We start from the raw sequence: 16,126 nt of genomic DNA, 5'->3' as shown, positions 1-16,126 counted from the left end.
TTTCCCTCATGTCTGATGACATACATCTTTCTACTTCTCTACATGATTGTTTTACTCAAAAAAAATAGGCGGTTGGTTGGTCTTGTTATTATATTTTATCACATAGGTACTTGAAGGTGGTTTTCATTGTTTAATTGGATAAATGTTAAGCTTCCTGCATGTAGAATGAATGAAATATCATGACATCTCAAAATGCAGCGGTCAGAGGAGCTGGGTTTATTAGTTTACGACGAAGAAGACAATGAGACTATACTTTTGCATCGCATCTGTTCTGAAGACATTTACAGAAAACAAGAAGGTAATTGGTAGCTATCATTCTTTCTGTTGCTCATTAATGACTTATAGTCATTAAAATAATGTTCATCTGTTCGTGCTTTAAAATATTTGAGGATTCATTTTACATACTGGTTTGATGGAAGATATCCTTTTATCCTTTAGATACAATTGTTTCATGGAGAGATCCACAATATGCCACCGAAGTGGCGCTCAGCTTTCAAGAACCTAGCGGATGTTCTTACATATGGTAGCTAATGGCTTTCTAAATTTTAATTGTCCTAACCTTCCTTTGAGTTTTTCTACCTTCTGATGTTGAATTGATTGTAATTCCTATGCTTGTTTTATTTAGGGACCATATTTGCAACGTGCAAAGGAATATGCAATTCAATACTTTAAATGGTTAGTGATGCAAAATTTGAATATTATTCCTTTCTCTATCTTGAAGATGTTTGCATGTGTTGTCTATGCTATCATATTGTTTTATTATTTCTATGTTAACTTTATTATTGGGGAAAATTAATTAATGGGAGCTGGTTATTTGCTTCTGCTACACCCATACAATAAAGTTTATTTCCTCTTCCCTTTGCCTCCAACAAATTAAATCAAACAATTTAAAATTTAAAATAGTCTCTCCCCGCTTCAACCAAAAGGACTCTAACTCTCTCGTCGCAATCACCAAGCTGATATATATCATTACTATCTGCTTTACTGACTGTTAAATGTTAACTTGAATAATTAATGGTGCTGTATAAATAATTCCTTGTTGGACTAGAGTGGTTGGATTAGATCATCCCTTCTCTCATTTTGTATAATACCTATGATATGACATAGGTCATAAACCTGGGAGTTCCTGGTATTAAATGCTGTACTTTTCGATACATATATTTTTTCTTTTTTATTCTTTAATTAGTGCTCTAAGAGCATAGCTGTAGAAATCAGGTAAGGATCCTCTCTATTTCTCAAAAGAAATGGAGATGACCATTACAATGTTTTTTGACATAGGTCATAAACCTGGGAGTTCCTGGTATTAAATGCTGTACTTTTCGATACATATATTTTTTCTTTTTTATTCTTTAATTAGTGCTCTAAGAGCATAGCTGTAAAAATCAGGTAAGGATCCTCTCTATTTCTCAACAGAAATGGAGATGACCATTACAATGTTTTTTGACATAGGTCATAAACCTGGGAGTTCCTGGTATAAAATGCTGTACTTTTCTATACATATATTTTTTCTTTTTTATTCTTTAATTAGTGCTCTAAGAGCATAGCTGTAAAAATCGGATAAGGATCCTCTCTATTTCTCAAAAGAAATGGAGATGACCATTACAATGTTTTTTGGGTATATAGGTGATATAACAACACATTCATAAAATGTGACATTAATTGGATATAATAAATTGAAGAAAGCAAAAGACAAAATACTTTCATATTTTATTACTAAGCCCTAAGCTGTTTATATAGAAAAAAAATTACAATAGTAATACTAAGTAATAATGACAGAATAAAAATAAACATAATAATATAAAATAAAAGAGAATAAAATATGATTTCTCTTGATTCTTCAACACCCCCTCTCAAGTTGGTGCATAGATATCTGTCATGCCCAACTTGGCTATAAGTCGCTCAAAATTAGGTCTTGTCAAACTTTTTGTCAAGATATCAACAGTTTGCTGATTGGAAGTCACAAATGTCAGGCATATAATTCGAGCATCAATTTTTTCTTTTATGAAATGGCGGTCAATCTTAATATGTTTGGTTCTATTATGTTGTACAAGGTTGTGAGCTATACTTATTGCTGCTTTGCTATCACAAATTTTTTTAAGGGTGAGTCAACTTTCATTTTCAATTCGTACAAGAGTTTACGAATCCATAAAAGTTCACAGATTACTTGAGCCATTGCTCTGAATTCAGCTTCTCCACTACTTCGAGCAACAACCCCTTGTTTCTTACTTCTCCAAATAACTAAATTTCCCCAAACATAGGCACAATATCCAGTGGTGGATTTTCTATCAGGAATTGATCTTGCCTAATCAACATCTGTAAATATAGAGAATTCTCTATGATTAGTTTTCTTGAAGCACAAATCCTTTCCAGGATTGGATTTCAAGTACCTTAAGATTCGATAAACTGCCTCCAAGTGTTCTTCACAGGGAGAATGCAAGGCTTACAACACTCATTGCCTTTTGAGCAACTGAGTGAATTTTTCAAACCAAGCCCTTGGAGATTGCTTGAGACCGTAAAGGGATTTTTGTAGTTTGCATACATTTGAACCAAATTTATCTTCAAAGCCAGGTGGGGTATCCATGTATATTTCCTCCTCCAAATCACCATTCAGAAAAGCATTCTTTATATCAAGTTGGTTAATAGACCAATCTAAATTCACTGTCAAGGACAAGAAAACTCTAATAGTGTTTAATTTGGCAACGGGAGTAAAAGTCTCTGAGTAATCAATGCCATATGTCTGAGTAAACCCTTTAGCAACCAAGCGTGCCTTGTATCTTTCAACTGTGTTATCAGAATTATATTTCACAGTAAATACCATTTACAGCCAACAGTATTCTTTCCTGTAGGTAACGAACGTCATGACTCTCCAAGTTTGATTCTTCTGAAGAACTCTCATCTCCTCGAGAACAGCTTCCTTCCACTTTGGAATTTTTAGAGCCTCTTGTATATTTTTTGGAATTTCTACAATAGACAACTTAGAGGTAAATGCAGCAAATGAAGAAGACAATTTTGAGTATGACACTAAATATCAGGATACTTTGTCATGTCGAGTATCGGGATATTGCAATTATCCCAACATATCATGTCGAGTATCCTGATACAGACCTTCCTATTGATACAGGTAAATCTCAATATCCTGATATGTCGAGTATTCTTAAGACAAAGGATATTTAGTGCATGAGTTTCAATATGGATTCTTGGACATTTTCTTTTGGTGCATCAATATAAGTCTCAGAATTTTGTGACAACACTAAACTTAAAGTAATGATGTTTTCAAAAGTAAAAGATGAATCTTCCTTAAAATTTCCCCCCTGAAGATGAATGTCAGTAAAAAGTAGTTGATTTTCAACAAAAGTAACATCCATGGTTACAAAAATTCTTTTTGATTTTGGTTCAAAACACCGATACCCCTTTTGAGTTGGAGAGTAACCGGTAAACACACATTTTATTGCTCGTGGCTCAAGTTTGTCAAGGTGTTTATGTTCATGAACAAAAGCAGTGCAACCAAAAACTTTTAGTGGCAAATCAGCAGACACTAGTCAAAGGAAAATAATTTCGAAAAACATCAAGAGGGGTATGAAAATATAAAAATTTAGATGGCATTCGATTAATAAATATGATGCAGTTAAAACAGCTTCACCCCACAAATATTTTGGAACCTTATTTGCAAATAGTAAAACTCTAGCAACCTTAAGAAGATGCCTATTCTTTCTCTCTACAATTTCATTTTGTTGGGGTGTATTAACACAAGAACTTCGATGAACAATCCCATTTGCAAGAAAAAAATCGGACAAAAGTATATTAAAATATTCTTTACCATTGTCACTTCTGAAGACTTGAATATTTGTTTGGTATTGAGTGTGCACCATTTAAAGAAATTTTTGACAACTTGTCAAACTTCCGATTTTTCTTTCAATAAATAAACCCAACAAATTCTAGTATGATCATCAATAAAAGTTATAAACCATTTTTTATTAGAAAAGATGTTTATTCTATTAGGACCCCAAACATCACTATGAATAACTGCTAACGGTTTTGATTGTTTATATGATTGTGTAGAAAAAGAAGAACGGTGATGTTTAGCAAATTCACAAGTTTCACAATGAAATAAAGACAGATCCTTCTTAGAAAATAATTTAGGAAACAAATGTTTCAAATACGGAAAATTAGGTTGTCCTAACCGTAAATGCCATAACATAATATCATCATTATTAGAAGAAGCAAAAATAGATTCAAAGCAGGTACTTGTTTTTTGTTGGTCTTTGAAGTTTAGTCCATTGTCAAGATAATAGAGTCCTCCACTCTCCTTAGTATTGCCAATCATCTTCCCCGTGCTCAAATCCTTAAAAGTGCAATGAGAATAAAGATGTTAGCTTGACAATTTATATCCTTTGTTAATTTAGTAATGGATAACAAATTACATGATAAATTAGGAACATGTAAGACATCTTTTAAGGTTAACTTAGGTGATAGAATAACAAAACATTTCCCTAAAATGGTTGAAAGAGAGCCATATGCAATTTTAATTTTGTGGTTACTTGCACAAGGACTATAAGAAGAAACAGACTCGACTCCTCAGTCATATAATCAGTAGCACCAGAATCGATAATTCAAGTATGGCTGGGAGTGGCACTAAGTAGAGTAGTATATAGAGCAAAAAGAAGTTTGAGACTCAAGAAGTTTGTACAATTGATCTAATTGTTCCTTGGGTAAAGGAGATGAGCTTGAAGGAGACTGCTTCTCTTGATCAGATGTACCAGCTTGGAGCGCATGACCGTCGTTTATTTCTTTTTTCTTCCAATTTAGAGGTTTTCCATGGAACTTTCAACATGTATCACGTGTGTGCCATGGACATTTGCAACGTTCGCACCATGGTTTCTTGCCATCGCTCTTCCTGTCTTCATTCTTAGTGACTAGGACATAGCTTTCAACCTCACCAACAGAAGGTGACTTACCCATCATAACACCTTGTCTCGCCTCTTCTTTTCTAACTTCTGAGAAGCTTCCCGAAGTGATGGCAATGGGATCTTTTCCAATATTCTGCCTTGGACTTCATCAAGCCGCTTATTAAGCCCAACCAAGAACATGAATACACGGTCGTTCTCCTGTCTCTTAAGAAACAAAACACTGTCTTCACAACACTTCCTATGATCATCATAGAAAAGATTCAATTCTTGCCACAGTGTCATCAACTCATTATAATAGGTAGTGACATCTCTATCTCCTTGTTTGGCATGCCACAATCGTTATTTGAGATCGAAAATTTGAGAAGAATTCTGAATATCAGAATATGTTTCTTTGACAGCCCAAACTTCCTTCGCAGTAGGCAAAAACATAAAAGGTTTTCTAATCGATAATTCCATATTACTAAGCAGCCAAACAATAATAACAGAGTTCTCACATTTCCAAAATCTGTAATTCAGATCAGTTGTGGCAGCATTTGCACCTCTCCTGTTAGGAAATCATATTTTTCCTTACCGTCTAGAATCAATCTTGCGGTTTGGGACCATTCAACATAATTTTTTCCATTTAGTTTCTGGATTTCATCCTTGAGGGCATCAGAAGTTCCCCCATGGTCAAAAAAGTTGAAAAAACCATTGTTAGATAAACCATTATGGCCGCCGTCTGGGCCGCTGCCACTGCCGCCTGGGCCGCTGCCTAAACCAATACTGTCGGCGTTGTTGACTACTTCTGATTTTTTACCCAAACCACCATCGTCGTTGTTGCCGCTAAGGGCTACCTTCCACGGGGTATTGTGTGCCATTAACTTTAGTTCAGTTGGAGCGCCACACCCTATTGGGTTGTAGAAAGGTTTACCCTAACCAGAGCTCTTGATAACATGAAGAAAGTAAAAGGCAACATACTTTCATATTTTATTACTACAGCCCTAAGCTGTTTATATAAGAAAAGAAATTACAATAGTAATACTGAGTAATAATGACAGAATAAAAATAAACATAATAATATAAAATAAAAGAGAATAAACTCTGATTTTTCTTGATTCTTCAACATAAATACATCAAAATCACAGTAATGGAGACCTCCATTTTTGTTAAGAAATAGAGAGGATCTCAAATCGTAAAAATCAGCTTGAACCAGCCAGCAATCATGCAGCAAAACTGGTGAATACCGAAGATCCAAAATATTTAAGTTCAACATAAGCATGAGAATTGCTTATGTGACACAAACAAGGCCAATGCATCTACGGTGAAAGTTAAGTCTGGATCATCTGGGAAGAAAGCGGATTTCAGTACATCTGGGATGAAGACGGGGCCAGTGCATCTGTTACAAAGACGGGGTCAGGGCATCTTGGACAAATTGCCAAACTTTTGGGAGCTTGATGGTGGAATAGTGGGGAGATAGATAAAGGAGGATCAGACTTGACTACAGATACCACATTGAATGGGAGGAAAATAGAAATGGAATATAGTAAAACCGTGTGTTTAAACTACACATCAGAGGCTCTTTATATAAGTTTAAAAGCAATAAGATAACTACAAATATTCTATCTCTATTTATAAGACTTGATATGATAAGATTGAAAACCAATCCTAAAAGATAAACAAAGATATTCTAAGATAATATCAAGATATTATTTTATATTCTAACACAACTTATTTCCATAAGCTCTCTAGGATAGATTATGAAAAACAGTTGTTTTCCAACAGCTTATAGGAATTTTGTATCCCTGTTAGTCTCTTGTATCAAACTATTACGAAGTTATTATCAATAATTGTTGAAGAATCGAGAGAAATTAGATTTTATTCTCTTTTATTTTATATTATTATGTTTATTTTTATTCTATCATTATTACTTAGTTTTACTATTGTAATTTCTTTTCCTATATAAACAGCTTAGGGCTGTAATAATAAAACATGAAAGTATTTTGTCTTTTACTTTCTTCATGGTATCAAGAGCTCTGGTTAGGGTTCTGTAAACCTTTCCACAACCATTAGGGTTTGGCGCTCTAACCAACTGAGCTAAACCTAATGGCACACAATACCCTATGGAAGGTAGCCCTTATGGGTAGCGGCAACAACGACGATGGTTTGACAAAAAAATCAGACGTAGTCAACAACCCTGACAATTTAGACAGCGCCATAAGTGGCGGTGGCAGCGGCCTAAGCAGCTGGCCATGAGGGAACTTCTAATAACCTCAAGGTTGAAATTCAGAAACTAAATGGAAAAAATTATGTCGAATGGTCCCAAACCGCAAGATTGATTTTAGACGGTAAGGGAATATATGGTTTCCTAACAGGAGAGGTGCAAATGCCTGCCACAACTGATCCAAAATACAGGTTTTGGAAATCTGAGAACTCTGTTATTATTGCTTGGTTGCTTAGTAATATGGAATCAACAATCAAAAAACCTTTTATGTTTTTGCCTACTGCCAAGGAAGTTTGGGAGGCTGTCAAAGAAACATATTCTGATATTCAGAATTCTTCTCAAATTTTCGATCTCAAATCACGATTGTGGCATACCAAACAAGGAGATAGAGATGTCACTACCTATTACAATGAGTTGATGACACTATGGCAAGAATTGGATCTCTGCTATGATGATCATTGGAAGTGTTGTGAGGACAGTGTTCTGTTTCTTAAGAGACAGGAGAACGACCGTGTATTCATGTTCTTGGTTGGGCTTAATAAGCGGCTTGATGAAGTCCGAGGCAGAATATTGGGAAAAATCCCATTGCCATCACTTCGGGAAGCATTCTCATAAGTTAGAAGAGAAGAGGCGAGACAAGGTGTTATGATGGGTAAGTCACCTTCTGTTGGTGAGGTTGAAAGCTCTGCCCTAATCACAAAAAATGAAGACGGGAAGAGCGCTGGCAAGAAACCATGGTGCGAACATTGCAAACGTCCAGGGCACACACGTGATACATGTTGGAAGCTCCATGGAAAACCTCTAAATTGGAAGAAAAAAGAAAGAAACGAAGGTCATGCGCTCCAAGCTGGTACATCTGATCAAGAGAAGCAGTCTCCTTCAAGCCCATCTCCTTTCACCAAGGAACAGTTAGATCAATTGTACAAACTTCTTGAGTCTCAAACTTCTTCTTGCTCTATAGCTCAGAGAGGTAATTTTCCAAATACTGCTCTACTTAGTGTCACTCCCAGCCATACTTGGATTATTGATTCTGGTGCTACTGATCATATGACTGGGGAGTCGAGTCTATTTTCTTCTTATAGCCCTTGTGCAGGTAACCACAAAATTAAAATTGCAGATGGCTCTCTTTCAGCCATTGCAGGGAAAGGTTCTGTTATTCTGTCACCTAAGTTAACCTTAAAAGATGTCTTACATGTTCCTAATTTATCATGTAATCTATTATCCATTACTAAATTAACAAAGGATATAAATTGTCAAGCTAACTTCTTTCATTCTCATTGCACTTTTAAGGATTTGAGCACGGGGAAGATGATTGGCAATGCTAAGGAGAGTGGAGGACTCTATTATCTTGACAATGGACTCGACTTCAAAGACCAACAAAAAACAAGTACCTGCTTTGAATCTATTTTTGTTTCTTCTAATAATGATGATATTATGTTATGGCATTTACGGTTAGGACATCCTAGTTTTCCGTATTTGAAACATTTGTTTCCTAAATTATTTTCTAAGAAGGATCCATCTTTATTTCATTGTGAAACTTGTGAATTTGCTAAACATCACCGTTCTTCTTTTTCTGCACAACCATATAAACAATCAAAACCGTTTGCAGTTATTCATAGTGATGTTTGGGGTCCTAATAGAATAAACACATTTTCTAATAAAAAATGGTTTATAACTTTTATTGATGATCATACTAGAATTTGTTGGGTTTATTTATTGAAAGAAAAATCGGAAGTTGGACAGGTTGTCAAAAATTTCTTTAAAATGGTGCACACTCAATACCAAACAAATATTCAAGTCTTCAGAAGTGACAATGGTAAAGAATATTTTAATATACTTTTGTCCGATTTTTTTCTTGCAAATGGGGTTGTTCATCAAAGTTCTTGTGTTAATACACCCCAACAAAATGGAATTGCAGAGAGAAAGAATAGGCATCTTCTTGAGGTTGCTAGAGCTTTACTATTTGCAAATAAGGTTCCAAAATATTTGTGGGGTGAAGCTGTTTTAACTGCATCATATTTAATCAATCGAATGCCATCTAAAGTTTTAGATTTTCATACACCTCTTGATGTTTTTCGAAATTATTTTCCTTTGACTAGTGTCTCTGCTGATTTGCCACTAAAAGTTTTTGGTTGCACTGCTTTTGTTCATGAACATAAACACCTTGACAAACTCGATCCACGAGCAATAAAATGTGTGTTTACCGGTTACTCTCCAACTCAGAAGGGGTATCGGTGTTTTGAACCAAAATCAAAAAGAATTTTTGTAACCATGGATGTTACTTTTGTTGAAAATCAACCATTTTTTAGTGACATTCATCTTCAGGGGGGAAATTTTAAGGAAGATTCATCTTTTACTTTTGAAAACATCATTACTTTAAGTGATATAGTGTTGTCACAAAATTCTGAGACTTATATTGATGCACCAAAAGAAAATGCCCAAGAATCCATATTGAAACTCAATCCACTTATGAATGAGGTTTCGACAGATTCGGGGGCGACAATTTCAAATGAAAATCACAATGATCAAATTCTTGATCTCAATAATAATAAAGGACCACCTGAAATGCCACAACATAATGACTCAGATAAAGAGACACAAAGCAGGTTTACTACAATTGACCCTACTTGGAAGGGAAATGTCTTTGAAAGAAGAAACCATAAACAGAGAAATGAAGGACCCATTCTCCGACCCTTCCAAGATTCTGAACCAATAGATAATCCAACACATCATCTTGATACAGGTAAGTCTTCTTCTATTCTTAAGAGTCATGTCGAGTATCCTGATTTAGACCTTCCTATTGCAATTAGAAAACCTATTAGATCATGCACTAAATATCCTTTGTCTAATTATGTGTCATACTCAAAATTGTCTTCTTCATTTGCTGCATTTACCTCTAAGTTGTCTACTGTAGAAATTCCAAAAAATATACAGGAGGCTCTAAAAATTCCAAAGTGGAAAGAAGCTGTTCTTGAGGAGATGAGAGCTCTTGAGAAGAATCAAACTTGGAGAGTCATGACATTACCTACAGGAAAGAATACTGTTGGCTGTAAATGGGTATTTACTGTGAAATATAATTCTGATAACACAGTTGAAAGATACAAGGCACGCTTGGTTGCTAAAGGGTTTACTCAGACATATGGCATTGATTACTCAGAGACTTTTGCTCCCGTTGCCAAATTAAACACTATTAGAGTTCTCTTGTCCTTGGCAGTGAATTTAGATTGGTCTCTTAACCAACTTGATGTAAAGAATGCTTTTCTGAATGGTGATTTGGAGGAGGAAGTATACATGGATAGCCCACCTGGCTTTGAAGATAAATTTGGTTCAAATGTGTGCAAACTTCAAAAATCCCTTTATGGTCTCAAGCAATCTCCAAGGGCTTGGTTTGAAAAATTCACTCAGTCGGTCAAAAGGCAAGGATATATGCAGGGACAATCAGACCATACTCTGTTCATGAAGTTCTCTAATGTTGGTAAAATTTCAATTTTAATTGTATATGTAGATGATATTATTCTCACAGGAGATGACATTGTTGAGATGGAAAGATTGAAGAAAAATTTGACTAAAGAATTTGAGATCAAAGATTTAGGCGCGCTTAAATATTTTCTTGGTATGGAAGTTGCTCGCTCAAAGAAGGGAATTGTTGTTTCTCAAAGAAAATACATCCTAGATCTCTTGGAAGAAACTGGGATGAGTGGGTGTAGACCAGCAGATACTCCTATGGAATTAAATGCTAAACTTTGGGAGAAAGGCAGTGTTCCTGTTGAGATTGGAAGATACCAGAGGTTAGTCGGCAAACTTATTTATCTAGCCCACACTAGACCTGACATCGCTTTCTCTGTGAGTGTTGTAAGTCAATTCATGCATTCTCCCTATGAAGAACACTTGGAGGCAGTTTATCGAATCTTAAGGTACTTGAAATCCAATCCTGGAAAGGGTTTGTGCTTCAAGAAAACTAATGACAGAGAAGTCTCTATATTTACAGATGCTGATTGGGCAGGATCAATTACTGATAGAAAATCCACCACTGGATATTGTGCCTATGTTTGGGGAAATTTAGTTACTTGGAGAAGTAAGAAACAAGGGGTTGTTGCTCGAAGCAGTGCAGAAGCTGAATTCAGAGCAATGGCTCAAGGAATCTGTGAACTTTTATGGATTCGTAAACTTTTGGACGAACTGAAAATGAAAGTTGACTCACCCTTAAAATTGTTCTGTGATAGCAAAGCAGCAATAAGTATAGCTCACAACCCTGTACAACATGATAGAACCAAGCATATTGAGATTGACCGCCATTTCATAAAAGAAAAAATTGATGCTGGAGTTATATGTCTGCCATTTGTGACTTCCAACCAGCAAACTGCTGATATCTTGACAAAAAGTTTGGCAAGACCCAATTTTGAGCGACTTATAGCCAAGTTGGGCATGACAGATATCTATGCACCAACTTGAGGGGGGGTGTTGAAGAATCGAGAGAAATTAGATTTTATTCTCTTTTATTTTATATTATTATGTTTATTTTTATTCTATCATTATTACTCAGTTTTACTATTGTAATTTCTTTTCCTATATAAACAGCTTAGGGCTGTAATAATAAAACATGAAAGTATTTTGTCTTTTACTTTCTTCAATAATATTTAAGTTCTTATCACTTCTCTTCTCTTCTTGTGTAAAACCCGTTCAACAGCCTCATATCTAATATTGGATATATGAAATTACAAAATTCAGTTACTGATTAATAATCTCGTTAACTGAATATTTTTTACTTGTATAGTTAACTGTTACAAATGATGTTGCGATTTATAATTGGTTTGACTGAGTCAGTGACTGATCTGAGTTCTATAACCTTGCCTTTATTTATAGTACCCATTAGCAAACTCAGCCATGTTGCCGGAGTTCTTTTTGACAATTTTTTTTTGGTTTTATATGTAGAATTACATCGTTGACTTCTTTATGAGCTTACTGATTTCTGTTTTTCTTGCTGAATCATGTTTGCTTCCTTATGGTCTTATTGTTTGTCTTCTAGTCCTAGTCATCCCATTACCGATCTTACTGTTTTTTCTGTATATCTCAGGTGAGGCATTTCACAGTGTAAACAGCGAGTTAAGGGAGTTGCCTGCTGTTGAGTTATCAACACTTCCTTTGATTCTTAAGGTCTCGGAATATGCTTAAATCCTCTCATTTATTTTGTTTCCACTTTATTTATGTATTTATTTATTGATCTGCAATTTCCGCACATGTTTTTTATTTATTTTTTATTTTTGATTTTATCTTTTTATTTGGAATCTAATTTTATGCAGATCAACTGTGGCTACAACTTTTTGTTTTTAATCTTCCAAGCCACAATTCCGAGTGAAGTTTAGAAGTACTTGTTTTTATTACTTTAATGTGTAACACTTTAGTTTATTTAATTGCACTGCATCAATTCCAAGCTTGTGATTTACATCAAACAATTTCGCTATGCAATTATCACGAGTTTTATGCAGCATAATAAATATAGTCCTTAACTCTGTTCAGTTAAAAAATCTTAAACAAATCTTCTCTAACATTATATTTGCTAAATATTATTTTCGCACTTTGATGTTTTTATCAGTTCTACAAATGAAAATTTTAACCCCTCAACCCACCCTAGCCATTTCTTGCTGAATTCTTAACACAAAAATCTGATGTACAACATCATTAGCTATACAATGAGATGAATAAACCAACTTTGAGATCATAAGCAGCTCTATAAGTTAAGAGTTTGAAGATTTGAATTCAGTAGATCTTCACATACAAGAAAATATTAGACTTCAATTATAACGTTGTATCTGAATTCTTCAATAATTATCAAGTCCTCTTTGTTATCTAATGATTTTAGTTGGAATGTGAACATGTATTACTCATGCAGACTTATCATTTACCAATTCAAATATGAGTTAACAACGGGGTTTGTTGCAAAACACATTTTGTGTTGATTCTTGAACGATTTTGATACACACATATATTATGTTAGTGTTGCTTTTGTGATATTGCCTCTTACCTTCCGATCAGAGAACAGCTTCACAAGACTCATGGTCAAGTACTAGAAGTCACTGTTAGTTAGGTCATGGGAATGAGGATGGGACAAATTTTAAAAATTATAGGTCATGATACAACCATAATACGAGACATAAAACTAGTATGAAGTTAATGTAAAAGCACATTTCTTCAAGAAGAGAAGCTAAATATTTTATAGATTTTTAAAATACCAGTAGAACTATTTAATGTGTCTGGCTTGAGTATGTGCTTGATAACGGTATAGAACAGACGTGGTTCTTATTTGAAGTATGTGGACTTTCTTGGTAGAATATTATGTCACTTCCAGCAAATGAGTTTGAATTTTATGACTTTGTTCTCTAGTTCTGACCATTCTTTGTTGTTTTTGAAAGCTTGCATTTATCTATACAACTTAAATGCAACTCATCATCGCCGTCTTCATCTTTTTGTGTGTGTTCACAGACCGTGGTTGAGAGTGGCATTACAGATCAGTTGCGACTTACAGAATTAATATTAACTGATGTAAGCTAAACTCAATTTCTTGTATATATGCATGTAATGTGTTCAGAGTATACTGGTTCTCATTATTGTGCATGGAGATCATCTATCAATTGAAGTTTTGATTTATCAATAAAAATAATATTAAGGTTTCTATTATTTTATTGCAAGCATTCCCATTTGGTTCTTACCTTAATGACAATTTCAATAACATCGATTTTGTTTGTGGCGGTGTTCAATATGGTGGACTGTTATGTAAGCTGGACCTAGGAATTTCTTGTCCCATATATATGTCAAAAAAATTATTGATATTGTATGGGTCTTGAGGTTGAGGACATTAGACAGCGTTTACAAAGCTTTTATTCATTTGTAATAAGCAATCAAGGACTAAAGGGATAAGCCGGACTGGATAATTATTTGAAGTTATGTACAACTTATTTATGCAATGCTCCTAGGTTGATAAAAAAACTGAATATTATTTCAGATTCATACATATACATAGAGTTGTAGACATAGGTTACAAAATGTAAAATATGAGTAATTTATGTGTTTCTTGTGTGTCTCAAACAAGATCAGACACCTTCTATTTATAATGATACTGCAATAATTACATTTAATGCTTAGGAAGTTGTATTGACTAGGACTACTAACAATTAATCTAGGATGTTGCACAATCAAGAAATAATTAAAACATACACTAAATTTTAACATAATATATAGATAAAGATAAAGATAAGAAGAAATAAAAGCTAGACAAATTGAAACATTTCTCCATAATACAACGGTGAATTTAACATGGACCACTATCATAAAAGATTGGACATGGTGCACCACAGTTTTCATCCGTTTGACTGATCAGTACCTCTTGTACTCATACAGTAGTCCCTTCGCACCATATTATTTCTGCTTATCTCACTCCACTGTTTCTGCTGTCTTTGTCTCTGTCTCTCCATCAATGTTGTAGACCCAAGGTTGATGACTTTAGTGTTCACAACGATGCCACTTAAGAGGGGAAATGAGAGTCGGTAGCGAGGTTGACAGAAGTGCAACAATGCTTCGGCATTTGCACAGGAAGACGCAGCAACAAGATCTTGTGATGCCCATATGCTGTGGTGACTGTCAAATCTGGTGCAGAGGAGGTCTCAAATGGAGAAGAGCTTGCAGCGACAGGAAATAAGATTTATTGTGGAGGATCCTGAAATGCCGAGGTGGGCAGCAGGGCTCACAGACTCCAATGTGTACACTGTCCGCAGACCAATGCTTAGCGATGAAGGAACATATAATGGCCCATCGCAGTGGTGCCCTCTGGTTGGCCATGAAGAAGATCATGTCTGTGCATCGGACACAATGTAGTATGACAGTCAATGGAGATAGGTTTGTGTGTGTGAGAGAGAGAGAGAGAGACAAAGAGAGGAAGGATGTGATGTGGAGGGTGAGGTAGAGATGAATGTGAGAGTCAATAGCTGTGGTTCATCATGATCGACTTACCTATGATGGTGGACCATGTTTAGAATTCACCTAATACAACAGTCCATCTTGTTTGCAAACTTAGAATGTTCCTGTCCTTTTAAGTTAATTTTTTAATTCCATTGTTCATCTGTATGTCAGAGTTCTTTAGAATCTTTGTAAGTTTCCTTTTTTACCCTGTCCTTCTTTTCATTTATATTTCCAATGCAGCAAGATTTTTTTCGGATGCTTGTGGAAGTATTCAGAGTTTGTGAAGATTTGGAAAATATGGATGGCCTTCACATGATTTTCAAAATAGTGAAAGGAATCAGTCAGTATTCACAGTTTTGATTTCAATCCCTTTATTGACATTTTATTCTTTTTACATTTTTGACATATTTTTGTTCTGCTGCAGTTTTGCTTAATAGTACACAAATTTTTGAGCGAATGTTCAGTGATGAATTTATAATGGATATAATTGGTTCTCTTGAATGTAAGTTTATAACATGATTCTTTTTTTGCCATTATATCTTACTTCTCTGTGTTTATCAATATATGTATCTTTGAACCCCAAAATAACATTTTCTTTCTTTCTTCAAACTCTTCCATGTTTTTTGGTTATTTCAGATGATCCAGAGGTTCCTCATGTTCAACATCATCGTAAATTCTTAAAGGAACATGTTGTTTTTAAAGAGGTCTATTTTGTGATTTTATTACTTTTTTCTATTTTGGAGAGAAGCAATGTGGTAGATAAATCCGAAGAATGTTGAACTTCTTACCAATAGGTTCAGCTACTGTATTTTGCAGGCCATACCTATAAAAAATTCTATTGTGTTATCCAAGATACATCAAACTTATAGAATTGGCTTTCTGAAGGTTTGGCTCCTTCTAAGACTTCTATTTTGTCCTCTCTCTCTCTCTCTCTGATAAATCTGATTCTTACCTTCTCTGTCTGCTTTCAGGATGTTGTTTTGGCTAGAGTGTTAGATGAGGCAATTGCTGCAAATCTCAACTCCATGATACATGCAAACAATGCCACTGTAAGTTTTTGATTTGT

The 16,126-nt window shown here is 34.8% G+C and overlaps 1 protein-coding gene across 4 annotated transcripts in view; it reads left to right on the top strand.

Moving 5' to 3' along the window:
• Nucleotides 1-16,126, top strand: part of LOC101490977 (uncharacterized) — a 28,155-nt gene that overhangs the window by 2,821 nt on the left and 9,208 nt on the right. For 2 of the 4 annotated variants that reach the window (XM_012717859.2, XM_004487720.4), the window contains 10 exons: nucleotides 199-298; nucleotides 439-523; nucleotides 626-675; nucleotides 12,182-12,261; nucleotides 13,588-13,647; nucleotides 15,301-15,400; nucleotides 15,485-15,562; nucleotides 15,697-15,764; nucleotides 15,877-15,945; nucleotides 16,032-16,109. In XM_012717859.2, the coding sequence (XP_012573313.1) occupies nucleotides 199-298; nucleotides 439-523; nucleotides 626-675; nucleotides 12,182-12,261; nucleotides 13,588-13,647; nucleotides 15,301-15,400; nucleotides 15,485-15,562; nucleotides 15,697-15,764; nucleotides 15,877-15,945; nucleotides 16,032-16,109 (768 nt within the window). Of the gene's footprint in view, nucleotides 1-164; nucleotides 299-436; nucleotides 524-625; nucleotides 676-8,397; nucleotides 9,851-12,181; nucleotides 12,262-13,587; nucleotides 13,648-15,300; nucleotides 15,401-15,484; nucleotides 15,563-15,696; nucleotides 15,765-15,876; nucleotides 15,946-16,031; nucleotides 16,110-16,126 lie in introns of those variants that run through there. The other 2 variants (XM_004487721.4, XM_073370043.1) reach the window with 2 other exon arrangements.

The sequence above is a fragment of the Cicer arietinum genome, chromosome 1 (assembly GCF_000331145.2).
Source record: "Cicer arietinum cultivar CDC Frontier isolate Library 1 chromosome 1, Cicar.CDCFrontier_v2.0, whole genome shotgun sequence".
NCBI classification, from domain to species: domain Eukaryota; kingdom Viridiplantae; phylum Streptophyta; class Magnoliopsida; order Fabales; family Fabaceae; genus Cicer; species Cicer arietinum.
The sequence above is the reverse complement of the archived record's forward strand: the minus strand, read 5'-3'. Positions and strand labels throughout refer to the sequence as shown.